Source organism: Euwallacea fornicatus, chromosome 21, assembly GCF_040115645.1.
Source record: "Euwallacea fornicatus isolate EFF26 chromosome 21, ASM4011564v1, whole genome shotgun sequence".
NCBI classification, from domain to species: Eukaryota; Metazoa; Arthropoda; class Insecta; order Coleoptera; family Curculionidae; genus Euwallacea; species Euwallacea fornicatus.
Window position 1 is genome coordinate 3,723,193 of NC_089561.1, and position 26,927 is coordinate 3,750,119.

At 35.4% G+C, this 26,927-nt stretch overlaps 4 protein-coding genes across 6 annotated transcripts in view; 3 read left to right on the top strand and 1 right to left on the bottom strand.

Annotated features, from left to right (window-relative positions):
• LOC136345810 (furin-like protease 2) overlaps positions 1-19,013 on the top strand; it is a 268,365-nt gene extending 249,352 nt beyond the window's left edge. For all 3 annotated transcript variants that reach the window (XM_066294422.1, XM_066294423.1, XM_066294424.1), the window contains 14 exons: positions 3,773-3,932; positions 11,133-11,294; positions 11,452-11,593; positions 11,878-12,053; positions 12,107-12,379; positions 12,433-12,768; positions 13,470-13,836; positions 14,027-14,211; positions 14,332-14,488; positions 14,539-14,810; positions 14,867-15,111; positions 15,162-15,393; positions 15,446-15,618; positions 17,735-19,013. In XM_066294422.1, coding sequence (XP_066150519.1) covers positions 3,773-3,932; positions 11,133-11,294; positions 11,452-11,593; positions 11,878-12,053; positions 12,107-12,379; positions 12,433-12,768; positions 13,470-13,836; positions 14,027-14,211; positions 14,332-14,488; positions 14,539-14,810; positions 14,867-15,111; positions 15,162-15,393; positions 15,446-15,618; positions 17,735-17,905 — 3,051 coding nt within the window. In that variant the 3' untranslated portion in view covers positions 17,906-19,013. The remainder of the gene's footprint in view (positions 1-3,772; positions 3,933-11,132; positions 11,295-11,451; positions 11,594-11,877; positions 12,054-12,106; positions 12,380-12,432; positions 12,769-13,469; positions 13,837-14,026; positions 14,212-14,331; positions 14,489-14,538; positions 14,811-14,866; positions 15,112-15,161; positions 15,394-15,445; positions 15,619-17,734) is intronic.
• Positions 19,014-19,434: 421 nt separating this feature from the next.
• LOC136345818 (homeobox protein EMX2-like) lies at positions 19,435-23,614 on the top strand. Its single transcript, XM_066294437.1, has 3 exons — positions 19,435-19,756; positions 23,013-23,248; positions 23,481-23,614. Exons 1-3 carry the CDS (start codon positions 19,459-19,461, stop codon positions 23,580-23,582), a joined length of 636 nt encoding a protein of 211 aa, XP_066150534.1. The 5' UTR covers positions 19,435-19,458; the 3' UTR covers positions 23,583-23,614.
• Positions 23,615-23,683: 69 nt separating this feature from the next.
• EloB (elongin B) lies at positions 23,684-24,967 on the bottom strand. Its single transcript, XM_066294439.1, has 4 exons — positions 24,816-24,967; positions 24,577-24,670; positions 24,379-24,523; positions 23,684-24,328 (listed from the first exon to the last, which is right to left on the bottom strand). Exons 1-4 carry the CDS (start codon positions 24,816-24,818, stop codon positions 24,217-24,219), a joined length of 354 nt encoding a protein of 117 aa, XP_066150536.1. The 5' UTR covers positions 24,819-24,967; the 3' UTR covers positions 23,684-24,216.
• Positions 24,968-25,247: 280 nt separating this feature from the next.
• Vps2 (vacuolar protein sorting 2) lies at positions 25,248-26,729 on the top strand. The gene is made up of 5 exons (XM_066294258.1): positions 25,248-25,614; positions 25,679-25,823; positions 25,882-26,047; positions 26,104-26,234; positions 26,355-26,729. The coding sequence occupies exons 1-5, from the start codon at positions 25,447-25,449 to the stop codon at positions 26,423-26,425; spliced, it is 681 nt and encodes a 226-aa protein (XP_066150355.1). The 5' UTR covers positions 25,248-25,446; the 3' UTR covers positions 26,426-26,729.
• The last annotated feature ends 198 nt before the right edge of the window (positions 26,730-26,927 follow it).

Genomic DNA, 26,927 nt, shown 5'->3' on the forward strand with positions numbered 1-26,927 from the left:
ATGTAATAAAATAATAAAACAAATCAATGTCGTCTTCTATGAGATGATTAAAATACATGCCTCGAAGCTCTTGCCAGTATCTTAACCGTAAATAAAAATATCTTAACGTTAATCAACATCTGAGGCCTAATCGATCTAATAACAAGTAATAATATTCTTCTCTCTAAGTCAGCTAAATCACGTGGTTTAGATTTGTACACCACACTCTGCACGTGTCCCCATAACAAGAAATCTAATGGAGTAAAATCAGGTGATCGTGCTGGCCATTCTAGCGATCTTCGCTTCCCGATACTTTGTGAAGAACCGAGAACGTTGTGCAGAACTTTTAGAGACATCCTGTATACAAAGCAATCTACAGATTTTTATTAGGCTGCGAACATATACTTAGAACAAACGCTAAAGAAAAGACAAAACAATACGTACAAACTACAGAGCATATCGCACCTAGACTAATTATAAAGATTAGATATCCAAACAACCCGCTACAGAACCCTTCCAAGCAAATGCTTTACGAATTCCCAAACATTACAAAAATGACGGAGCGACTGATACAAATACAGGGAAAAAGAAACGCAACCCTTAAAACTGAATGATATTAAACTCTTTCTGCATAATCAGACTCACAAAACATTCCCCTCTTCCGATTCCTCAGAACAACCCTATTCCAACATTTTCATCAATAAGCTAAACAATCCAATTTATTATATTATATATAAATGTACTTACAAATATACTGCGTGATATAGAAAACAGAACGCACTGTAAAAATGGTTTTATTTGAATAATTTTAGTATACATATTTTTATATGAGAACACAAAAAACAATTAAAATTTCAGTCATATTTATCAATGTATTTACGAGTTACCAAATATTTTAGGTTTTTTTTACTATCAAATTTGAAATAAAATTGAACAATATGACTGCAAAATATCATTGATTAGTGTACAGTGTGCTTAGAAAGTGCTTTTAAATTCATCAAATATGTCTAGACACAGAATGCAGTGAAATTTTCATCAACTGAGCGATTTTGGCAGAGGTCGAATGGTGGGTCTACGAGAGGTCGGTCGGTCATTTAGGGAAATCGCCACTAGAATGAGCCGTAGTGTAAACACTGTAGTGAGATATGGTCAGACATAGTTTCAAGAAGAACAAACAGGCAGAAAGAGAATTACTGGATGATCCCGAAGAACTACAAAACGCCAAGGTGGCCACCTTTGAATTATGGCTCTAAGAGATAGGTGCGTCTCGTCAAGGAGGCTGGCGGATCAGTGGTTTGCTAAGTATGGAAGGCCCGTTGGAATTCGAACCATTTATCTCGGGATAAGAGGTTTTGGACTGTTTTCCTACTGTCCCCATCTGGGGTTGCCCCTCCACCTTAAATCATTGTCAAAATCGACTACAGTGGTGCAGATAACGGATACATTGGAATTTGGAATGGGACAAAATTGTGTTTAGTGACGAATCCAGATTCTGTTTTGAATGTACATAATGGTCAGGCAAGAGTAAAAAGGAGACAGGGTGAAAGACTGGATCCTCAATTTACAATGCAGAGGCATGTCCATCAGACTGTTGGGGTAATGGTTTGAGGTGCCATTGCATATGGCAGCAGGTCACGTTTATTCATCATTAGAGGTAGTATGACAGTCCAACGATACATCCAAGATATTCGGGATCCTCATCTCATGCCTTATCTGGAAACTCTTGTTAGTCCAGTTTTCTAGCAAGACTATGCATGACCGCATGTACCTAAAGTGGCTATGGACTTCTTTCAACGAACTGCAATCAATTTGCTTCTTTGTCCACCTCGATCTCCAGACCTCTCACTTATTAAACATGTATGAGATATGGTAAGTCAAAGGTTGCATAATATACCCTATCCCCAGAAACCCTGGCGGCGCTATATCATACTGTCCAGTTAGCCTGGAATGAGGTCCCCCAAGAAGACATCAATCACCTCATTAGATTATGCCTAGACGGTACAAGAATGTATGATACCGCGGAGGACCGACAAATTATTAATTTTTTTTTTGGTTTTAAACAATTAAAAATTTATTTTATTAAATTCAGTATTTATTTTAGTGTAATAAACATGAATACCAAAAATTATTTAAATGTAACCATTTTGGCGAGGTTTTCTCTTCCATCTCACGCAGTATAAATACCTTTAAGGGTAGAAGGATCGCAAGGTCGATACTTGTAAGAGAAAAAATATAAATAATAATATTAATCAATATATGAATGCATTTTTTCTCTACTATTCGTTTAAATAAAGTTTAATACCATATCAATTTTGCATAGAGAATAAAACAACCTTTCACATGAGGTATCACAAACCCACACTTGCAATTTAAAAATTTGAAAGTTGCAATTGTCACGCAAAGCGGGTTTAATTTGGGGACGAAATTTTTACATTACAGAATGTAATTTCAGGTTCAGGTATTTTTTCACATATGTAGAAATATGCAGATATTGAATTTGCCCCATTTGGTTATTTCACTCCGTATAATATTGTCATGATGTTCACGTTCCGTGTTACAGAAGTTAGCAAAGGGTGGGAATGGTACATCAGTGCTGCCCTAACCAATAGGATTCATTATAAAAAGAATACAAATCACCCCCTCCAAAGATGGGCAACTTTGTGTAGAGAGATTTATTTGTTATCGCTTCATTTGGGACTATTTACGCTTAATTTAAATCTCTATCTATCTGTAATAATCAGCGCAATAACCGCAAGGCAGATTCGCTTGCAAATGTCCATTATGTAATTCTATTACTTACTTCATATTCGTTGTACCTACTTCAGCGTAAAGCAGCGAATAATTCTTCTATTCACTTCAATTGACGAATTAATTGATATAATGAACGTTGTTATAAAACTCGTATCCTACATCACTGCAATATTATCTGATCATAAAATAGGGGATTTAAATTACACTTTACCATTATTATTATGATATATCACCTCTGTTTACCAAACGTGCTCTAGTAGGTACAAAGGCAGATTAAGTTTCAGTTTGTTTCAAATAATAGTAATTTATTAATAGTAATAACGAGATTTTCGCCAATCACACAGATATTATTATTCAGTATGATAAAATTTCGGGGATGAGTGCACATAATGCATCTTGTATGTACAAAACAGGCTCACCATAATTTTAATGAATCCCCATATACCAGATAATAGCGTTCCCCAGCATCTTATATTTCACACGTAACTTCCAAGTTGGCAACGTTATGCACTAATAAAGATTAAAGGCTTTTATGCACCCCCCGAGGAGTTTAGCTACAAACCGTGTATTAAGTTTGAAAGTAAACAGCCAGGGCGATACATAGACATACATATCCGACACTAAAACTAATTACAAAGGCATTGCGGTCGTAGTTGTTCCAAGCTTACGGAATTGCTTTGGACCAACTCTAATTAGTAATATGGCGAGGTTGATTGGTGTATTGGGACACGTTATGGCTGCCCGACATATTAAAGGCGTCCCAGGAAAACTACGGCCCAATGGCAAGTCTATCGGACATGGTCATTAGCCTTAGATTAAAACACAAATCTATGCAGATTACTTTTCTTGGTGTCCCTGCATTTACATGTGCATAACCTATTTGTAAGCCCCAACCAAACCTATCCAATCAGTAATTGTTTGCATTGTATATATCGTAATATTGGCATTGCCCCGCGGTTATTGTTTGATAAATAATTGTCATAATTATATTTACCCAGATTAATATGAAAGGAACTTAATGTTGGGAATGAATTGATTTCAGGACCCGTTGGCCAGTACGGATATTAACGGGAATGACGATGACCCAATGCCCCAAGACAATGGGGATAACAAGCATGGTACCAGATGTGCCGGGGAAGTTGCAGGAGTTGCCTATAATAGCTTCTGTGGAATTGGAATTGCTTATAATGCTAGTATAGGAGGTGAGTGAAATAAACTAAAAGTTCAAATTTTCCTCCAAAAAACTGCATTATCTCGGTAAAAGCACCTTATATCATAATGGGGAACCGCATTAAATTCTCTATTAGTTGCTCTACCGTATGAATAACTGAATGCACTTGAATTCAGTTGAATTCGAAACAGTGAAATGAAAGATGAGAAAGGCATGTGCAGCTCTATAATGGGAAAATAGAATAGTTATTTACATTGCAAGACCGGAAAGTATTGTTTCGCAGGTCGGGCCAAGTAGCTGAAAAGCCCCGTTAAATTCATTTTCAGTCGTGTGCCGTACAATATTTTTTCCTACCTACTTTATCTGAGTCTTTATTCGTTTTTCATATTTTATGTCTGATTTAATAAAAGCACGGCATAAAGGTGTCCCCACGCACATAAATATCTTTTCCAAAATGTCAATGTCGTTTTGCACAGAATAATATATTCCCAGTTTCTTTGTTATCGTTTCTGTAATAACTTTCCCTTAATTTTTCTCACAAAGAGCTTTCTCTAAATTCCTTCACGCCTCGCACAATACGACTCCCACCTAAACTGAATAACTTCCCTGGCAACGCTAATTTTCGTTTCTAAATGCCTGCATTGAAATAATTAAATATGCCAGAATTTACAAAGCTTTATACTAAAATTTCGGCAAACAATGTGGGCTTGTTTGCATGTTGCAGATACCACTATCTGAATTAAACCAATTTACTAAACGTGCAAATAGAATACGTACATTTGGTACCTTCCGTTTTATGACCTTAGTGTCATAATTAAAATTGCTAAGAAAAATTAATTAATTTGCATTTTTTGTAATTGCAAAAATGTTTAAAAATGCAATATTCGCGTACAGAAGACCTGGTTTCTCTTCATGTTTTATTTTTCCCTGTGCTTAGGTAAAACATTGGGCCCCATCCGAACTTTTCGCCACGTGAAAGAAATTTTAATAAGATGGTCTCGTTCCTGTTCATTAAAGCAGTCTTGCTAATTAAATACCCTCGTTCAGTCCCTGAAATTGTTTTTTTATTAAAATTATTTCATGCATCCCCTTTTACGAAGTTCCCCGTAGATTTGCTTCAATGGGGCTAAATTAATGGCTGCATCAGGGTAATTAGATTTCATACAATTTTGACTCATATGATTCTAATATGGTAGAAAAGAAATCAACACAGGATCTACATGTACATGCAGAGAAACTCATAATTATGGGATCAAACTGCGAATGATTATTCAGCGAAATACTAGAAGACATTTGAGTGGAAGAACCCATATGTTATGGTATGCCTTCGTGAGGCGCTACAAGCTTATGATGCTTTAAAAGAATTACGTGCAAAAATGAGTTTTATTGAGTTATTTTATTTGATTTCAACCCCAGAACTTCTGTTCTGGTATGAAAATCAAATAAAATAGTTTAAAATGGAAAGTTGAAAATGAGTTAAAATGGACATAAGTCATAGCCGATTGCGATTTTTATTTAAAATAAAAAATTATGTCGGTTTTTGACAAAACGGTACGCCGCGGGAAAAAAACTGAGCACTCCACTGTAATCGCATCGAAGAAGTGCCTTAAGAGTGTTTTTGTTGTACTTCAACATTGTCCTAAATAAAAAAGTTATGAGGAATTTTGAAAATGCTCGAAATTTGAAAAATTCTCTAGCGCCATAGACTGTAAAGATGCCGAAATGCGGTTTCCGCCATTAATATTCTCTCAAAAATCGAACTCTTGACATGTTGCTAATTTTTCCCTATGTAGTCAGAAAATTGAATTTTCCTGTTAAAATACTGTAAATTCGAACACCTCATACGTCGTTTAAACAGGTGCATTCAAGTTTAAGGATATTTGGAACAATTATTGTAGACGTATGATCCCATAGTTCCGAAATATCGTGTATATTACATTGTATTTTCTCGTTACTTGCAAAGCAATATACATTAAAAATATGTTGTTACTTTCGTCTTGTACATCGTGAGGAACATTCGCAATCTTTTTAAGATCTGCTTTTGCATTTGAGTCTAATTGCCCTTAAGTATGCCTGTAGAACTCATGTGGTGGAGGAACTTGGTTAAAATCTTTTCGGATAAAATTTGAAAAATTCACTGACATGATGTGCGTCTAACGTTAGTTATTTAATGTTTCTAAATTGCATTTTTTTGTCATATTAGTTTCACAACGCAAATAAAATACACGTTCCCTTTAGAAATTTTTATGCTATTTCCTGATAATTTAAATGAAAAAGGAATGATAGATGTAACCTACATCAAGTGCACCGTTTTACATAGATGGCTAAATAATAAAATCGTAATAAACTTTCAACGAACAAAAATAAATTCTGGCACAAACAGTTTTTATTCATATTCCGGCGAGCATGAGCCGCGTTCGCACATTTCCGAATGTAAAAATTAGGGTACGCAATTTAAATATACACACACAAATTGAGTTTTGCAGAGTTTCTTGCTTAATTTCAAAGGCTAATTCCCCAATTGCATCATTGTTGTCAAAAGCAGCATGCATAAATGATATGTGGTTTTCTAGCTTCATAGCATTTTTCCGTAAACCCAGTCTGCCCCAAATTTTCCAGGTGTAATGGGATTCGCGCTGTTAATTACAATTGTGAAATACAATAATGAATTATAATGGGGAGGTTGAAATTTCCATACGCAACAACGGAAATTTTACAGCTGCATAATCTCCATAGGAATTCATTCGTCGCGCTCTTTAAGCTGAGAAGTTTTGTAAAGAAAACTTCTTAAATTCTTGAATTTATTGCCGGAGATATCCATTTTTCATCATGCTAGACCGAAACTTCCTATAAACATGTTAATTTTATGCAGGCCGACTAATTAGTTCGAATAAATGGGCGTAAAGTATAAAAGATGAAGAGCGGATAAGAGGGGGAGTCTTAACTAGATTTCTTCATAATCTCGTGAGAGTTGGGCCCAACAACAACAATATAAAGTCTGTATCAAATTTAACACTTCAATCTAAATTTTTCACCTTATCCCATATAACGCTATTTTTCCTTGCCCGTAAAATAAATAACCACCGTTAACCGCACGTTTCCTTCAGAAACTTTACTTTCTTTGTGTTGTGCTTTACAGTAAATCTTTAGCTATTTCGTGATTGTTCACTTAAAATTAGATAGCTCTTTTGTAGTGGATGTTATAGGGGCCGGATGCCCGGCTTCTGTGCTCAACGATATTTCTCTTCCGGAAATATCCTATTTGTATGCAAGGAAAGATTCATTCATTATATTTTTTTCACGAAACTTTTTAAGGGCGATACCTAATCACTTAAGACTGTTCCATTTTCGCTCTCCGGCAGAGGAATTTTCTAAATAAATTTCATCCAGAAAAATACGCAAATGGTCGAACATATTCCGCTAATTGGAATTACTCGTACATGCGTTCGAACATATTGTTTGGACATGAAAAATCGATTTTCGTTTAAATTTTATCCAGATATCTGATGGCTGGAAAGTGAATTGGAGCATGGGGAAAACCATTATTTCCTACTGCAAAGCCACGTTCCTTGTTAGGACAGAGCTGGTGACAGTTGACTAATTCCAAATTCAACAGGTAAAGGATTTAGCCAGTGAGAGATATATAAAACTAAATTCAGAGTGTTTCATTTGATAATTTGTTGTACAGTGCTTAGGAATTTTTCCATACTTATTGATACTTAAGCCTTCAATCCTATGATCAAAATGGACACATCTTCAGTTTCCACATCAACATCAGCAACATATTTTTTCTTTTATTTCGTTTAGAAATAACGCCTCACATACTAGTGGGGCCCGCACACTATTCTCACTTAAAACTAACTGAGAATAATATGCACCCTTTGCTAAGGCCTCGGACAAAACTCTTGTTAAGCTTTCAGTAAGCAAAACCTATAACCGTCCGTAAAATACAACAGAAAATTCTCATGAAAAGGAAAATTAACACATCTAAAGTGTCTGGAACTGGCAGTTTCTCAAGTGAATCAATTTAAAATGTTGATTTGAAGTGAAAAATTGATGTTTGATCATTACACCTAATTCAACCTATCTTGTTAAGAACTTTATTATCTTTGTTGGTAATTGTTCTAAGTGCGATTTATTAATGTTGACTTTCTATTCATGGGTTACTGACCAGTAAGTCAAACATAAACTTTTATTAAATAAAATTGATACAGGGTATCTCAGGGAATAGTATCGACCCTTAATAGCTTTTCTGTTGTATGTTAAAAAAAAAACGGTAAAACTCGACAACTTTGATAACGAGGGGGACATTATTTGGTCTAACAGTTATTTTCGAAATGTAATTTTTCTACCTCTTGAAACTGCTCCTTTGAAATTTTCAAATTGTATCACAAATAAAAGCTTCAGAACGTAGAGAATAAAATTACCTTTCAAAGACGGCATAACACAACCCCTCTTCCAATTTGAAAATTTCAAAGGGGTTAGTTCAGGGTTAGACGAATGACATTTCGAAAATACTTTCTCTCTATCAAATTAGACGTCTTTTAGCATTTTTTTTTTAACAAACAACTAAAAAAATATTCAAGGTGGACACTTTTCCCCGGAACACCCTGTATTTGCACTTTCTGTGATTTCACGTTTCTTTGATAAAAGTTTCTTGATAACGATACGGGCATTCGTTCCATTTAATCCTGTGACTACTATCAAAGGCGTGCTAGCGTACATTTGACCTATTAAATTCTCTATTTTTAATGTAATTTTAGTGTTCTCCTTTTTAAAGGTCTGGAAGCATTGCTAACATAAAATGCTTCACATTCGCGAAGAATTTTATATGTAATACTTTTGCAATTTTGTCTTTGTAAGTCTAACTCAAATGAAAAATCGATACCTCGAAAACTGGAACTGCACTGTTGTCTTTGACTCTGTTTTTCAAAGGGGAACTAACGTAGAAAACTGAAATTTGAAAGAAGAACCTTCAAAGCTTCAAACTTCCGTAAAATCAGTGGTATCACCAATATTTTCAGTAAGCTTAGAGAATCAATGTTTGAGATATTTGATACAGTGAATGCAAGAATCAGAACGGTTTTAGTGTTGAAGCTAAAATGTTCTAAACAATATCCCGGAAACCCATAAATATCAACAAAAGAGCACTCTGTTGAGAAATTTCTCAAAGAGTCCACTCTCAGGCTAAAGAACTGGAGAAATGCTCGTGGCCTGCCTGAATCTGAAAAAAAAAACGATACTGTTTAATAATCTGTAACTCACCGGAGATCCGATGTATTAAAAGTCTCTTAAAAGGATATACAAGCATTTACTGACCATTCTCTCCTTTATCCAAACAAAGCCGTACCTGTAAACAAAAAAAGCCCCGACAGAAAACACAAAATAGCCTTAATCAGTAGGGAACAAAATACACGCTTTTGTGTGTTCCCCATTTTAATGGTTTTTAACGGGGAGGTCAAAGATATCCGAAACAAAGGGCGCAAATGAGATATAAACCGAGATATCGCGCCTATTGTGGCTCCTAAACTACACACATTTTCGTAAAATGAAAGTAGGGAAAAATAAATTCCATCCCATCCATAAATTACTTTTATGTGGTAAAGGTTATTATCTTTATAGCTGGACACGCTATATAAAAAATTCAAAAGCAAAAGAGAAGGGTCGGATGTGGACTATTGAGGGTATTACATTGTGCGTTTGTCCTCCCTGATGGGAACCTGCAGGAATATATTATACCCATTCATATTCTGTTCAAAGTGCTTATTAATTCATCCCATATTGAAATTGTAATTAAAGTACGTAGAATCCGATTATTTCGTAATTTGTATTTAAATTTCGCTATAATAAATCATAATTTCTGCGCCGCAAACCGTACGTCATACGAGTTGAATGATGAATCCTGATAAATCGGTTTTTAGTATTATTTGTCATCGACTAATTAGTCCCTCTGGGATGGAACTAAATGAACAAAATTTCAAATAAGCCGCAATATTTGCAAATAACTTTATTTGCGAAAAATCTCAGCTCGTCCCTCCATTCAGCCTCGGTATCTTAAAATAACAGAGGAAGCTGAACCTCAGATATGTGCGATGGCTTGTTATGTACAGAGGGGTTCACGGCAAAATTCGAGATGAGAAACATCAAAATGTGACGATTGGATTCAACACACCTTATACCAATGTTACGTGTTTCAGAATCACAGGGTGTTAAAAGGTGAAATTTTATTTTAGAATTCCTTAATAAATTTTTACATTTTCATGAACGCCATATTGACATACTCAAGTTTTGTAAGATACCAAGTAAGCTTCGCTATATCTGGTCATATTTTTTTATGAGTGCAGCTACGATCAAATCCTATTCGCTATAATGGAACTATTTGTTTTTACTCAAGAAAGATAGTCTCGCTTAATTCCGATGTCTCTCCTCGTTTACGAAATATCTACCCGTAAGCTGATTCGTGCCGTACCATTTCAAATTCATAGTTAATTAAAAATATTAATTAATTAAAAAAATAAAATACCAATCATTAAAAAATAAAAAACCATTAACAAATGAAAAATAAATCTTATTATAAAATTCTTTTGAGCAAAAACACAAATCATATTGCACATCTCACTAAAGGAAAAGTGATTATGCTGTTGTTTTACCTTTAAATTCCAATTCTTTACCTAAAAAGAGCAACTGAGAAGAAAATAGTCTAATTACTTCTACAAGCTAAATAAACAAGAGTTAAGTAATGCGTTGCCATGCCAGTGAACTGCAGCCAACATCGTTTTTCAGGATTTGAAATGGTACAACACGAATTAGCTTATGGGCGAAAATTTCGCAAATGAAGAGAGATATCTGGATTAAATCAGAAAACCTTTTTTGAAATAAAAATAGACGCTCTCTCATTATATTGAATAAAACTTGACCTTAATGACATTCATAAAAAAATAACAACTATACCGAGTAGTCGATTGTAACCAGCGCCTGTTAGGAGCTATCTATAAATTAGATAAAAATTCTTCTTAAAAAATTTTAAAATAAAATTTAACCCTTAAACACCCTGTGATTCTGAAACACGCAACATTGGTATAAGGTGTGTTGGGTGCAATCGTCACGTTTTGACGTCCCCTATCTCGGATTTTGCCATGCCCCATTCCCAATGAATCAGCCTGTATAATGCAGATAATCCTTTAATCCAACCTTTGGCAAATTATTTCATTAACTAATTAATTCCTTTCAGGTGTTCGGATGTTAGACGGGGTGGTAAATGATGCAGTAGAAGCCAAAGCATTGGGACTGAATCCTGAACATATCGACATCTACAGCGCTTCGTGGGGACCGGAGGATGATGGTAAGACTGTGGACGGTCCAGGACCATTGGCGAGAAGAGCTTTCATTTATGGTAAGTACTTGCTATAAACCTCGTTTGAAATATTATTGATTGATCGAGTTCAAAATAATGAATTTTCTTGTATCGGGAAAAAACATTTTTAACACTTCAATTGAGTCCATTCAATCTTCGAGGCTTCTGCAGATGAACAATCTTAATTCTTGTTTAGGTGTTACCAGCGGTCGAAAGGGTAAAGGATCGATCTTTGTCTGGGCTTCAGGAAATGGCGGTCGCCACACTGATTCTTGCAATTGTGACGGTTACACAAACAGCATATTCACTCTCAGCATATCCAGTGCCACGCAAGGAGGGTAATCATCCCATTTTACTTATCCCTCCGTTAATACACATTTTATTTATCCCCCCATTAGTGCGCATTTTATTTATCCCCCATTAATGCGCAGGCAAAATTGAAAATCACGTTTCCTGTCTCACTCGCATTAAGGTAGAGTGTATATTTGCGGATTACGCCAACCTATTAGCGTGTTAAGCCTCACGGTCTCTAGGGGAAACAATTGCTGTTAAATTTTGGTTGCTGCGCCCCCCATGGCTCTAATTTATTGCGAACTAATTATATATCTGGCACGCGTTCCAGGTTTAAACCCTGGTATTTGGAAGAGTGCTCCTCGACTCTGGCTACGACTTATAGTTCCGGGACGCCTGGGCACGATAAGAGCGTCGCTACGGTGGATATGGATGCCAGGTTGAGACCAGATCATATTTGCACTGTCGAACATACTGGGACTTCTGCCTCAGCTCCTCTTGCAGCTGGTAAGGCTTTACACCTCAGACAGGACTATTCGAACATAATTTTTTTTCTGCAGGAATCTGTGCGCTTGCCTTGGAAGCCAACCCGACCCTGACCTGGAGAGACATGCAGTATTTGGTGGTACTCACTTCTAGACCTACGCCACTGGATAAAGAAAACGGATGGATCACCAACGGGGTCAAACGAAAAGTCTCCCATAAGTTTGGTTACGGCCTAATGGACGCCTCGGCTCTGGTCAGTTTGGCCGAGAAATGGACCACGGTGCCGCCGCAGCACATTTGCAAGAGTCAAGAGGTCATAGAGGACAAGCAGATACCTTTCAGCTATCGTAATAAAGATTCGTTTACTTTTTAAACTTGTTACCAATTAATCTGAATTCAGAGTCAACTCTTGACTTCTACATGGACGTAGACGCCTGCTCAAATACTCTCAATGAAGTGCGTTTCCTCGAGCACGTCCAGTGCAAAATCTCCTTAAGGTTCTTCCCAAGAGGAAATTTGCGCATTCAACTTACCTCCCCAATGGGCACCACCTCCACTTTGCTGTTTGAGAGGCCAAGGGATGTGATTAGTTCCAATTTCGATGATTGGCCCTTCTTGTCCGTTCATTTTTGGGGCGAGAAAGCAGAGGGCCGATGGCATTTAAAAGTTCTGAATGCCGGCAGCAGACACGTTTCCCAGGTTGGAGTAATGAAGAAGTGGCAGTTGATTTTCTATGGTAAATTTAATTCTACAGGGTGTCTCAGAACCAAACTTGTAGGGATTAATCAGTGCCACGATAGAATACATTTGACTATTACAACCCATATCCGGAAATATCTCTCTAAGGCGTTACGGCCTCATGATGCTTTGAGGCTGTTATGTGTAAAAATGTGTTTTATCGAGTTTTAGTACGTTCCATTTTAATATATTTCTACAGCATAACACTACAGTAATTGTTTAAATTGCCGTCTTTGAACTTTATTGTACCTGTTTAAACAATGCACACGGTTTCTGCGGACATGGCTAAAATGTTGATAAACGCTTTGAAGGACTTTAATTGCCGCAGTGATTCGTAAAATCAGGTCTTACTCTGTTTCCGCTGGCGTTGCATAAACCAGAGACTTTAAATGTCCTCACAGAAAGAAGTCTAAAGGTGCTAAATCGGGTGACCCAGAAGACCACGGAACTGAAGCACCTGTGCCGGCCGATCCAATGTTGTTTGAACTGACGATGGTGTTAAGGCACACCATCATATTGCAATCACATTTGTTGTCAAGCGATTAATTGAGTATTTTCAAGAACCTTTGACTGGAACGCCTTAGCGAGACACTTTCGGACATGGGTTTTTATACTCCAATGTCTTCTACTGTTACACCAAAAGATCCATAGAAGTTGGATCCTATAGTTCTGAAAAAAACAAACCATGATTGCTCATAGGGACCAATGTCAACCCCGTCCGTCTGCGTTCGCCGAATGGCGTCAGATCCTCCCCCTGGAAAGCAGCAATCAGTAGCTTCACCTTTCCAACTCAAGCTCAACCGGTCACACCAGTCACCGACAACTTCTTCGACCCCTCAGAAGTGTTCAATAGCTTCCCTCATGTATACTCTTTCGGTGGTTCCGACCCGGAACGCGCTGTTAGTTCCTTAGATGGTAAAAACACCAAAGTGAGGCAGAACAGTCAAAATGACTTGGACTTTGACGAGGAAACCAAAGAGGGCTGTGATGACCAATGTGATAACCAGGGTTGCTTTGGGAAGGGACCCACCAAGTGCATCGCGTGCAGGTTTATGAGGATGGATAAGTAAGCTTTTAGAGTTAGTTCAGGTCAGCCATGTGTGCACCAGAAAAAATTATTATCTGAAAGGACCTCAGTCAAATGATTCAAATCAGTTTTGATTTTAAATTAAGAAGTTGGTCTAGGATCCTTGGCATTTCAAATTTAATACTAGGAATCGTTTGATTGAGAAGTTCTAAGTGTCCTTCTCTTATAGGACCTGCGTCAGTACTTGTCCTCCACGAAGCTACAGCGATCAAGGCGAATGCAAGCCTTGCCATGAAGCATGCGACAGGTGCACAGGCCCGGACCAGAAAAGTTGCGTCACTTGCGCTCCTGGTCATGTCAAAGTGGAAGATCTGGATATCTGTCTGCAGCAATGCCCCGAGGGATATTTCGAAAGTATGTTCGTTTCTAAGAATCAGAAGTATAATTAGTTAAAATTCTTATAAAGCAATGAATCATCTTGTGATTGCGAAAAATATTTATTGGGCTTCATACAAAATTTTCATGAATTTGTAGATTTCGTAGACAAAACTTGCATACCATGCCAGCCCAACTGTGCAGGTTGCCAAGACCGGCCTGATCATTGCACCAGCTGCGACCATCATCTTCTTTTGTACCAAAACAAATGTTTGGCTTCGTGTCCTTCCAACACCTTCGAAACTGACGACTATCGGTAAGCACGATTTTCTTCACTACATCTCGATACCCATTTGCGAAATTTAGATGTGCCCCCTGTCACGAGTCCTGCGAGACCTGCACAGGCTCAAACAGCTCTCAGTGCATTAGTTGCCCTTCAGGACGATTCTGGAATGAAGGGCGCTGTGTGGGAGAATGTCCTGCCCATCACTTTGCAGACTACAATCAAAGGGAATGTGTGGAGTGTCCTCCGGGTTGTAGCGAGTGCAACGCTTCCACTTGTATCTCATGCTTGGATGACTGGAAAGTTAACATCAAAGGCCGGTGCCAGTCCCAATCTAGTGATAAATGTGATGTTGGTGAGTGAAAGATCCTTTATATCCCTAGGAAGTTGGTGAAGTAAATTTCTCTTCAGATCAATATTACGATAACGGCATTTGCAAGCAATGCCATTCAACCTGCGACACATGTGATGGTCCAACTGAGAAAGCCTGCATATCCTGCGCCAGTCCTCTAATTCTACAAGGTACCAAATGTGTAGGCAGGTGCGACGATGGATACTACCATGAGAAGGATGAGCAAGTGTGTGAGCCATGTTTGCACACCTGCGCTAAATGCGTGTCGAAGATGAATTGCACCAATTGCGTTTCGGGATTGCAGGTATGATCAGATTTCCTGTTGGATGACCATGGTAATTTTTTCTTTTTCAGCTTCAAAGTGGTGAATGTCACACCACATGTGCTACAGGTTACTACAGCGACAAAGGATTCTGCATGAGGTGCTACATGAGCTGTAAAACGTGCAGCGGTCCAGGACCAGATCAATGCGTTACCTGTCCAGCTTCTTGGTTGCTGCTCAATGGGGAGTGTCGTCCCGATTGTCCAGTCAATTACCACAAAACTGATTATGGGTGTCAAAGGTGTCCGTGTGAAAATTGCTTAGGTACACATCTGTTTTCATATCGTTTCCATCTTTACACCTTTTTCTCTTCTAGATTGTAAAGCCCAAGAAGATAAAAGAAAAATAAACGTGGAAGCTCTGTGGTTGTCCGCCCAGCCAGTGTCCAGTCTCCAATTTGTGAATCCATTCAATTTCATAACAGTTCTAGCAATCATCGCTTGTCTTTGCATCATTATTCTATTCGTGGTGATATTCTTAGTGCTACAGGTAAGGCTAATATTCTTGCCAGGGAAGAAAGCATTTTAATGTACTTTTTGCGATTTTTAAATTTCCTTTAAACCTGAACAACTAAAAATACATTTCTAACTATTTTCTTTAAATGCGGGTATTTGATTGAAATAAGACGATTACCTTACTATATTGTTAAGTAAGATGGCTAAAGTGCTTGTAAAAAATCGAATATAAAATCCCCAACTTCATTGATACTAGAGATGCTGTAGATGCTCTAAGAGTGGAAAAGCATCCATAAAGTCCTCATGCACACAGCCTTGGAACCATTATTTTCGTTTCTCCTCAGGACCTTTCCACACTTAGTGTCAACTACTCTGCATATTTCCCATACAGGGTATTTCATTTAAAATAACAAAAGCAATTATTTCTGAAAAAAAATTTGAAAGAAACATTGCTTGTTGTGAAAGTAAATATCTACGCACATAACCAAATTTTTATTCAAGATCATTCAAAAGAAATTTCGAAGCCATTTTCTTTTAATGAAATACTCCTTTTTTGATAAATTTGCAAAGAACTTAAAAAATTAAGTACCTTTTGGTGGGAAAGTTTTTTTGAACTTCTCGGGGTCCACATACCAACAAAAATTTAAGTGATACAACTGAAACAATCCATGACTGAAATTTCGAAAAAGATTTTATTAATGAAAAATAAATATTTAGAAATTAAAAAAATTAAATAAAAAATCATAGTGAAAATTATTTTTAAACATTTTTCAGTGGAACGAATGCTCAAAATATGAACCTTTTGCATCAAGACATTTTCGAATTCTTCAGGTAAACGATCTTGAAACTTTTTTCAAGAATTTCTTCACTGATTACGTCAAAAGCGGCTTTGATGCAGTTTTGCATATTCTCCAGAGTTGTTAGGACTTGCACGCACACGTTTTCTTTAAAATAACTCCAAAGAAAAAAGTGAATGTGGATTTGTCACAAAAAAGCATATTGCAGAAAAGGTTTTCGTTCAAATCTAATTTTTCTCTTGCCCAAGTTCAAAATTACACCTGCTTTGTCATAAGGTTGTCATGTAATTCTTGGTGGAGGGAAACATGATACGGATGCAACTTAATCAATTTTAAAATGTGATGCACACTGACCAATGAAATGGCCGAATCTCTTTGTAACTGACGGCTATTTACATACGGATCAACAGCTACAGCCCCTAAAATAGCTCTTTGATTGTTTTCATCAGTGGTAGTTCTTGCGAAAGTTTTTTTACTTGTTTTCAAGTCACCAATTTCAAACAATTTCTTGATTACTTTATAAAAAGTTCGAACACTAGATGCTCTTTCATCAGACAATCTTTGAACATAAATCCGATAAGCTTTAATGCTGTTTTGACCACGTTCTCCATAAGCTTTAGTATATAATTTAAAAATGCGAAGTAAGAATTTCTTTTTCTTTAGAAAAGTTCTTTATTTTTTACTTTTAAATTAAAGAGTTTCAAAATTCACAATTTCGATACCTTAAAGAAAAATTGGGAGTACATTCTTGTAAAAACATGACTTTCTTATTCGATTGGTAAATGTTTAAAAATAATTTTTACTATGATTTCTGGTTCATTTTTAGAATTTGTGAATCTTTATTATCCATTTCTAAATTTTTTTTTAAGTTTAAGTCATGTGTTAATTTAAACCGGCCATTTCAATTCTTCTTGGTATCCGAAAAATAATAGGTTTTAGAAAAACACTTTTTCAGCAAAAAACATTAAGTTTTTTAAGCCCTTTACAAATTTGTCAAAATAAATGGATTTTCTGTAAAAAAAATAAAGTTGGCCTTAAATGTCCTCAAAATGACCTTGAGTAAAAATTTGCTCGTGCGCTTTAGAAATCTTTAAGCAATATTTCTTTGAAACTCATTTTATTTTAAATTTGTTTTCGGAAATAATCTTTTATGTTACTTTAAATAAAATACCCTACAATTCTCACGTTTCATCGACACCAAAAATTTTGTAAAGAAAATAAGAAAATCATATATTTTTTAGAATTGTGAGTGAAGACACGAGGTTGTGGTATTTGATGACTATGTAGTAATTTAGTGACTGTTGTTATGTATTAAATACATTTTTTAAACAACCACTCAAATGTGTTTTATAGAGAAGCAGCGCCCAGTCGACTCAACACGGCTACAGCAAGGTGTCGATACGAAAGCCCAAAGTGACCTGCAACTATAACGTGGTGTCGGTCAGCGACGGGGAAAGCAGCGACTCAGATAGCTCAGAAGGCCATAAGCTCATAAAGGCCAAACAGGAGAAAACGTCCTGTTAATCCACGGCTCAGAAAGCAATTACTTCTTTAGATGTAAATATACTAATAACTTTTTGAAACCCCGCGCAGCACCTGCGCCTCCTTTTTGAGTGTCTGGTGCTGTTTTGTACCTACTGATGTATCACAATGTATTACAATGTATCGAGAATGGGGCGTTTAAGGCAATTTTCAACCAAAATCGCCTGAAACGTCCTACATTGCTTTAGCGAAAATTTGTGATATTAATTGAATATTAATGTGTTACCATTATTAATATTTTATACATGTAAATCGTATAAATGGATGTTCAATGTTCCCTACCTAAGGAAGTATAAAATAAATAAGCACACAGAATTCCCAGAAACAGATTAAGTCGAGAAATATTCTTATTAATTACTATACGTACCAGGTAATTTAGGTTGAAGATAGACTTTATACAATGTAAATAAAAGTATGAAATATCAAGTCGCTAAAAAAGTTGAACCAAAAAATTGTAATATAATGTTAATATATTATAACGGTTGGTCTATGCAGGGTCCTTAGTTATTTTTTTAAACTTCACTTCGAAATGACAAAACTTGCTCTGTTGATAAGAATCTATGTGGACGTGAATACGAACATATTTTTTCCAAAAAAAAACCCTATAACAAAATTTACATTATTTTTTACATTAATCAAAAACATGACGAAACTTAATTATTGTTGAGTACTACAAATGTGTGTATGAGCCGATGATTAGGTGCATGAAGTAACCTAAATACGCAAAACATAAGTGCTCTTGGTATTTTGTGTCATATAAATACATAATATAATAGTTATTTTTAAAATGTACACATTGTATATAAGTCGTATAGTAGCTATTCGAACAATTACACTAAAGAAATTTTAAAGATTTAGGAGAAAAAGTTATATTTCAATTATTTCGTTGTTTGGTACGGTTCGTTTTTGTTTTCGAACAGCAAATAGATAAAAAAAAAGCACGAAAGCGAGGAAGTGCGGAATTTAATATCTATGGTCAAAATATTTTAGCGGGTCAATCTATATATTTTTATAAAATGTAATTTTTAGTTAAAAATTTCGTTCCCCTTTACATACAAATTGATAAATAAATGTGTCTTTAATACAAAAAGATTTTTATGTCACCCCTCTGAAACATTTCCCGACCGTCTAGACCTTCATTCAATCCTTTATTGTTGACTGAAAATTTCCCTCTGGAGAATCCTCAAATTAGTCAACTTCTTGTATATCATGCGGCTTTCATAAACCTAATAGACCGTAATAAAATTCGGTAGGTTAATTAAACACCGGGTAAAGCGAGCATTTCCCGTTTAACAGCAGAGTTCATGAAAACATCAAATTAAACACTTTATACTCAAGATTACCAAGCACCTAGTTAATACCTAATAAAAACAACAATCCTGATACTTTAAGCCCTTTTCACAATTATTTGACAATTATAGTCCATTTCAAACAGATTAATTTGATAAGGTGCGATACGGAAGATTATATACAAGCCGACAACGCAATGATTATTTTAGTGACTATCTGGGTTCAAACAGTTTCAATTATACAACATGTCGTTCAGAATCGAGGATATTCTCAAGGACAGTAAATGCCCTTACAAGGAAGACTCTGGCAATGAAGCTGAGACTAGCCATTTACCATTAGAGAGGGATAAAAACAACCTAAATCACCCCTTATTCATAAAAAGTGGTACTTATGCGGACTACCATCCCCATTACCTGCGGTATGTTGGAGGGCAATCTCTGGATTTGAAAATTGATAGTCTTGGTGGGGCATATGCCAATATCACATATCAATCTGTGGGTAGTTGCTGTTCCAGGTTGATGACTCCTAAAGTCAATGAAACTGGTAAGTTATTAACAATTCATAGTTTCAACTCCAATTTAAGGTTGCGAAAAAAGTAGTACAGAGAACACTCTAAGAAGAATCCTCAAATTCTATTATGACTCCTCCCTCTGGATAGATGTTAAATGTTTGGTGCTGAGATTATCTCTTTGCATAACTAACGCCTGATATTTTTAATCTTCAATTTTTTTTATCATGACTTTGAATATCGCACATTCCACGTATAAAGTCGCTAAAAACACTGCACTGACACTCGCGTACCAATAATTTCTATTAAGTGTCGGTTTCAAATTCACTTAGCAATTGATAAGGCAACAAAATCAATCCTCCAAAGTAGTTTTCTATAAGCATATATAAGGTATTTCAAAACTACGGGGTTAAACTTCTAAGAATTTTTAAGGAAAACAATAGAAGACATTTGAGTGTAAAAACCCGTATCAGCAAATGTCTCCTTAAGGCTCGGCAAAAGTGATCCAATTTCGTGGCCCCACAGGTCACCTGATTTGACACCTTTCTATTTATTTTTGCGAGGACATGTAAAGTCTCTGATTTATGAAATGCCAGTGGAAGCAGAGCAAGACCTGATTGCATAAATCACTGCGGCATTTAAAGTCGTTCAAAACGATCAACAAATTTTTGATCAAGCCCGCATCAACCATGTATGTCGTATAAATAGGTGTAATGAAGTTCAAGGACGACATTTTGAACAATTACTGTGGTGTTATTTTATGTAAGTAAACTAAAATGAAACATACTAAAACTCCATAAAAACATTTTTTCACATAACTATCGTAAAGTATCACATGGTCTTAGCGCCTTAGAAAGACATTTTGGAACACGGGTTCTGATACTCAGATTTCTTCTATTGTTGCACTGAGCAATTCCTAGATGTTTGATACCACACTTGAAACACCCTATATAATACATATTCCACTATATTGCCCGACGCATCCCAATAATATTGCGGCAATTTATGTAAAAGCATCATCATTTTCGTAATATTGCCAACAAATTTATCAAATTTAGAACTTCGCTTTGACAGTTTTATTGCAATTTAGAAAGCGTTAATACATGAGCGGGATACTATTTGATGGATGACTATTTCGGGTCTAGATCATTAACTACTTCTGAATAATATCGAACAATAAGGGATTAGTTTCAAGTACCTAAACAGGAATTAATTGCCTTCCACTATCATTAATTAAACATTATTTTTAAACCATCAAAACAAAAATAATCCCCCGCGTTCAGGGAGAAGTTTGAAAGCCGGAAAACCTCTAATACGTCTAGACCTATTGATATTTCTTTTGTTGATAATTATCTTCTTTATTGCCAGGAATCGAGAGTCTTTATTCTTTTAATTTGTTTTTTAAAAACACATAATGAAGTATTTTTCTTAGAGAGCTCTAATCAATTTTTGGACATAGCAACGCCAAATCCACAGCAAATAAATTTATTAAACTTGCAAATCTCCCCACATACCTGATTTTTTACCTGTGGAAGCAGATCAATACAGGAAATGATCGCTTTCACTAGGAGAATCGAACATCTACATGTATCTTCAATTCATGAAGGAACATAGGGATTGCAAGTGAGATATGGACCACCCAAAGTTTATATGCCTTCGAGAGGAACGAACGACGAAGTGGGTGGGATCAGTCCAGCTAGCGTCTCCACTTCGACATTTAGATTGATATCAATTTCACTGCTTTCGCGGGGGCGAATTTTATATATTTATATTAGAACAAAAAACAGCAATGTAAATAAATGGAAAAAACGATTAATCCATCAGCAGAACTTATATTAACAAACATTCTGAAACATTGAGACACAGCAAAGTACTGGACTGACTCCGCTCACTCGATAGCCTCTTAACCCACTTTGTTCATTTTTGTCGGATGTATATTAAACCTTACGCAATTTGTCGCCCACTTGCACAATTTCTTTGTTTCGACGTGAATTAGTGTTACCTGTATACTGTAACTAAATAATAAAGAAATTAGTCACCACGATAGGTCACACAAAAGAAAATTGTAGGAAAACACACCTTCCCATTACAGTGAGTTAAAGTTGTCGGGGAATGGTAAAAGTTCAAATAATTTCAATTAAAATTTTGTACTTTCCCTGCTACTTTTACCAAATATAGTTTCTTTAACTTCAAGGACATCCTGAGATTCTATTTTACAATAATATTTCAAATGTTCAAAAATAATAGCAACTGCCTTACTAGCAACTACCACCTGTATAAACAAATAGGTAATTTGTCAACATCGTGTTAATACTGTGAATTCTAATAGAAAAGATATTTATTAAATTATTTAATAAAAATAACTGCATAAGGACATGGTATTGAAATTTTAGATCAATATCAGAAATTTAAACATTTGTATTATTTTAACCTAATACATGGTTTGTGGGCCAAGACATGTTTCTGTGCAACCTATCATGATGGCTAATTTCTTCATTATTAAGATATAGTACACATAAAACAATTTTATAAAAAAAACATTGAGCGGACCCACTAAATACGAGCGAACTTTTTAGGCAATAACGGCGACACCTGGTTAAAATTTTTTATGCATTCTGTGGTCCCTATACGTAGCATTGAATTTTATTCGGGTACTATCAAACCGGCTAAAAAATACCACACAAGGGGACAAATTACAGCGATAAATGTAGATTCACCAGAACAGCCCCTTCGCGAGGGTGCATTTAACTTTAGAATTCCAAATGGCACTATAGGTTGATCAATACCTCATTTGAAAGGGTTTTTCATTGTGATTATCAGCAAGTAAATTTTTTGCTAATTGAATGCATCTCCGTGGAGGGAGTTGTTTTTGTGAATGTGCGGTTAACACTAAAATTTGTCTCCTTCGAAAACAAAATCGAAATGTAGCGGCAGTTTCTAGTATTTTGATCATAGTTCAAAATAAGCTGCGTTCAAAGTTTTCAATGATACACCCTGTATATCATATAAAGCTTGTTTGTTTTTCAAATAAAATTTAAATTAGTTGAGTATAATTAGAACTGCTAGACGCCTGTATTAAAAAACACCTTATATGTATACTTAGCTTTCCACCCAACTTCAATGTTTTTGGGGATATTACTTTTTTGGTAGAGCTGCTAAGATTTTGGCATTAAATTAATACAACTCAAAAAACACAAAAACATTTTCTCTTTGCTCGTGCTGTACTTACTCTACTTGAGGTGTAGAATTAACCATGATTAATGTTGCATATTAATTCTTATATAATTTCAGACAAAATATACTCATCCAGTTACATATACCCTGAAAAGTTTTACCCTCACACAACTTACAATCACATACTACCACTCAGCTTCCCCATCTACAACCATTACTCGAAAAGAAGAAATCAAGTGCGTTTTTCAACCAGTCAGACTAAGGCTTTAGAGCATAAATTTTCATGGCAGAAGTACTTAAGCCCTGAGGACAGGAAATTGTTGGCCTACTCGCTGAAATTATCAGACAGACAGGTAAAAATTAAAAGATATATGTCCAAGCTGAATATATTAGTGCTAAAATCTCTCCCAAAAATCTATAATTGAAGTGTTAATTATCCAAGATGAATATGATAAAATTGTACTCAACATATTCGATTTCAACAATCGAATTTATAAACAATAGGGCTACATCAAAATTTAATTCGATTAGCTTTTAAAAACAAAAATTTCAAAGTAATGTAACATTTACTATGTATAACGTTAGGTTAAGACCTGGTTTCAAAACCGCCGAGCTAAATGGAGAAGAAACCTCACTGGATCGATGAATAGTGATACCAAAACCCATCCCTCCAACTCGACGTCGTAAGTAAACACTTGTCAAATCTACTTAAGTTCAGAGTGAAGAAATGAAAATTGTTGATGTGATGAATATTCTTGTAGGTGTGTATTTTACATAACTGTCTTAAATAAGTTAAATTAGTGATGTATTTATTAGCTATAAAATACAAACAGTTTATACAAGCAAGGGCTATGCAATTTTTTTATTAAATTAATGTCAACTACCTTCAAGAAATGGTTAAGCTATCAGTAATTAAATTTACCACAATATTTAAATAATATTTTATGTGGAATACACAAAAACTGCAAGTTTTGTAGGAAGAGAAATACCATTGAAGAGCTCTCAATTTGAAGAGAAAAATATTACTGGAGATCAATGTTCAACTCAACCAAAATTTCATGAATTTTTCACTCATTTACCCAATTAGTACTTACTTGACAATGAGTATTTATTATCACTCTATCCACTTACCAGAAACCTGATATTCTCTAGCTTAAACTGAACTAACAATAATCACCACAACACAGAAAAATAAAACAAGACAAATTGACCCAAACCACTGCTCATTGGGAACTCAAAATCAATGCAACAAATTAATAAGAATAAGTCTATATGAAAAATAAAGATGAAATAACTTAATACACATACAACTTTAGAAGTCCTAGTTTGCTTGTTCTTGGCCATTAGTTTCCTGTGATTTCATAACATCAGGCAAATCTGGTGGAGCAGAATATGGTATCAAGTCTAATGCTTCAAATGCTCCATTGTCATCCCTAAGGTTACAAGTGTACATATCACTGCTAATTCTACACTAAAAACTTACCTAACTGCCAACCCTACAGTTGCAGGACTCTGTGCTTTAGCCGAGCTTGAATTGAGGCCATACTCTTGGAGCATGTGAGCATCTTCCATCACTGTATTATCTTTATTATAAAGTTGCTGGTTTTGAGGTGGTATTTTGAGAATTCCTGGAGGAATATATATCCTTAAAAGTCCTAAAGGGCCTGATTATTGAACCTACCTTCAATGATTTTTTTCAGCTCCAATACTGTGGTGGTATCCTTAGCGTCGGTAAATATGGTAAGTTTCTTTCTTCTGATCATCAAAAAAACGTCCTGAAACGAATATTTTAGGGAAATTAGCAAAATTCTCTGGCACAACTGAAAGATAGGTTAAGATTTACGGTAGTCAAAAACTTCGAATTTCAAATATGGGGGTAGTTTTCCGGTATTAGAGTTGAATTAGGAATGTAATTCGTACCATTTCTAAGCGCTTTTTTATCACAAATAATCCAATAAAACTAAGAATTCAGATATTTTTAAAATCATGAATTTATAAACAAACGCTATGTTGCCAAGATTTGAACAAGATGGCCAAATGGATAGTCCTAAGTTTGACCTTTGGCAAGAAGGCCTAAAGCTTTCTTTTGAAATACTGTCGGTGTAATTAGGGTGAAAATTAGAAAAACACTAATGGCTTCGGAAGATCTCAATTTCTATGTATTGAGACATTTTTCATTTCTCTTAAAAGGATTATTGTATTCATATCATATGTTATTTTAGTTAAAAATACGTTTTTGAAACAACTGAAATTTGTTTTAATATTTTACAGATAACATACATAATCTACATAACCCTGTTGATATGTGTCAATTAGACGTTTGATTTAGACTTTAACAATTACCATGTCAGTTAATTGTTTTATTTTGAGTGAATTTCCAGATCATTTGTTAATCAGAAATAATAAAAATGACTCATTTTACTCATTTTTAATTCAAAAAACACATTTATCAAAACAATACCTTTAACAATATATTGCCTAAAATATTCCTTCTAAATCTCTTTAGTTTAATCAAGGAAATTGCCTGCACTCCTAAATTCTAAGTGTAAACATGGAGTGGTTGTTTGGTAAAAAACTTACCCCCGAAGAGTTGCTTCGAAAAAACCAACGGGCATTAAATAAAGCCGTCAGAGACTTGGACCGAGAGAAGCAGAAAATGGAGCAACAGGAGAAAAAAGTCATCAATGACATAAAGAAATTAGCCAAGGAAGGTCAAATGGTAAAAACTTCCCTTGACCCCAAACCCAAACACACCCACATTGTAACGAAACTCTTATATCTAGGATGCAGTTAAAATAATGGCCAGAGATTTAGTAAGAACTCGACGTTATATTAAAAAATTCATGCTTATGAAGGCCAACATCCAGGCAGTTTCACTTAAAATCCAAACATTAAGATCGCAAAATGCCATGGCACAAGCCATGAAGGGTGAGACGATCGTAAAAATTGTTATTATTGCCAAATAAAGGCAAAAATATGTTCACAGGAGTCACAAGAGCAATGGCTAGTATGAACCGTCAATTAAATTTGCCCCAAATTCAGAGAATACTGCAAGAATTTGAGAAGCAGTCAGAAATAATGGATATGAAAGAGGAAGTAATGAATGATGCTATTGATGATGCAATGGAGGGGGATGATGATGAGGAGGAGAGGTATTTAATTTTAGTTTTTTTGTAGAAATTAGATAATCAATATCTGCTGTTTTCAGTGATGCAATTGTTGGTCAGGTGTTAGATGAATTAGGGCTACAACTTACTGATACATTGTCAGGACTACCTCAAACAGCAGGAGTATTGCCAGCAAATGGAAGCAAACAACCAGCAGCTGCAGCAGTTGCAGGTAGACACATTTAGTTAACACTTCAATTATTATTAAGCCTAAAATAAAAACATTTTATGTGGTTTTATAACATGATGATGTTATGTAATGAGTTGATGTATTTTTCTGTAAAAATTATAGGTGGAAATGGAGGATTACCTGATGCAGATGCTGATCTTCAAGCTCGTTTAGCTAACCTAAGACGAGAGTGATTTTTAAAGTATATTCCAAAAAAATATATTACTGTTTTAATATTTGCACATACCTATTTGTTGAAGTATATTATAATAAAATGCAGAGGCGGGAGTTTTTTAGAAAGCTATTTGTCTTTGAAACGAAACTTACTTTACCTATAAAACTAATGTCAAACAATAAGAACAACCCCTAATTATTAAATATTTATAGATTATATTACAAAGTGCTCTTCCTAGAGTTTGTTGTGATAGTTTTAACTTTGTCTGCTATATTTAAGCAATTTGTATTATGTAGTTTAGAATAAAAGAATTATTCATAAAATCTTGTATTACACATGATGAATAGTGCATGTGTTTATATGCTCAGAAGTTTTAGTCAAATGATTCACAAACCTTACGTTGCAGGAATCGCATCGCCAGTAACCTTCATGATTGGGTTTTAACTTTTATCACAATCAGAACTGAAAAATAAATCATTTACAGTGAACCAAATGATTCTGTAATTAAATAGTAATTAGAC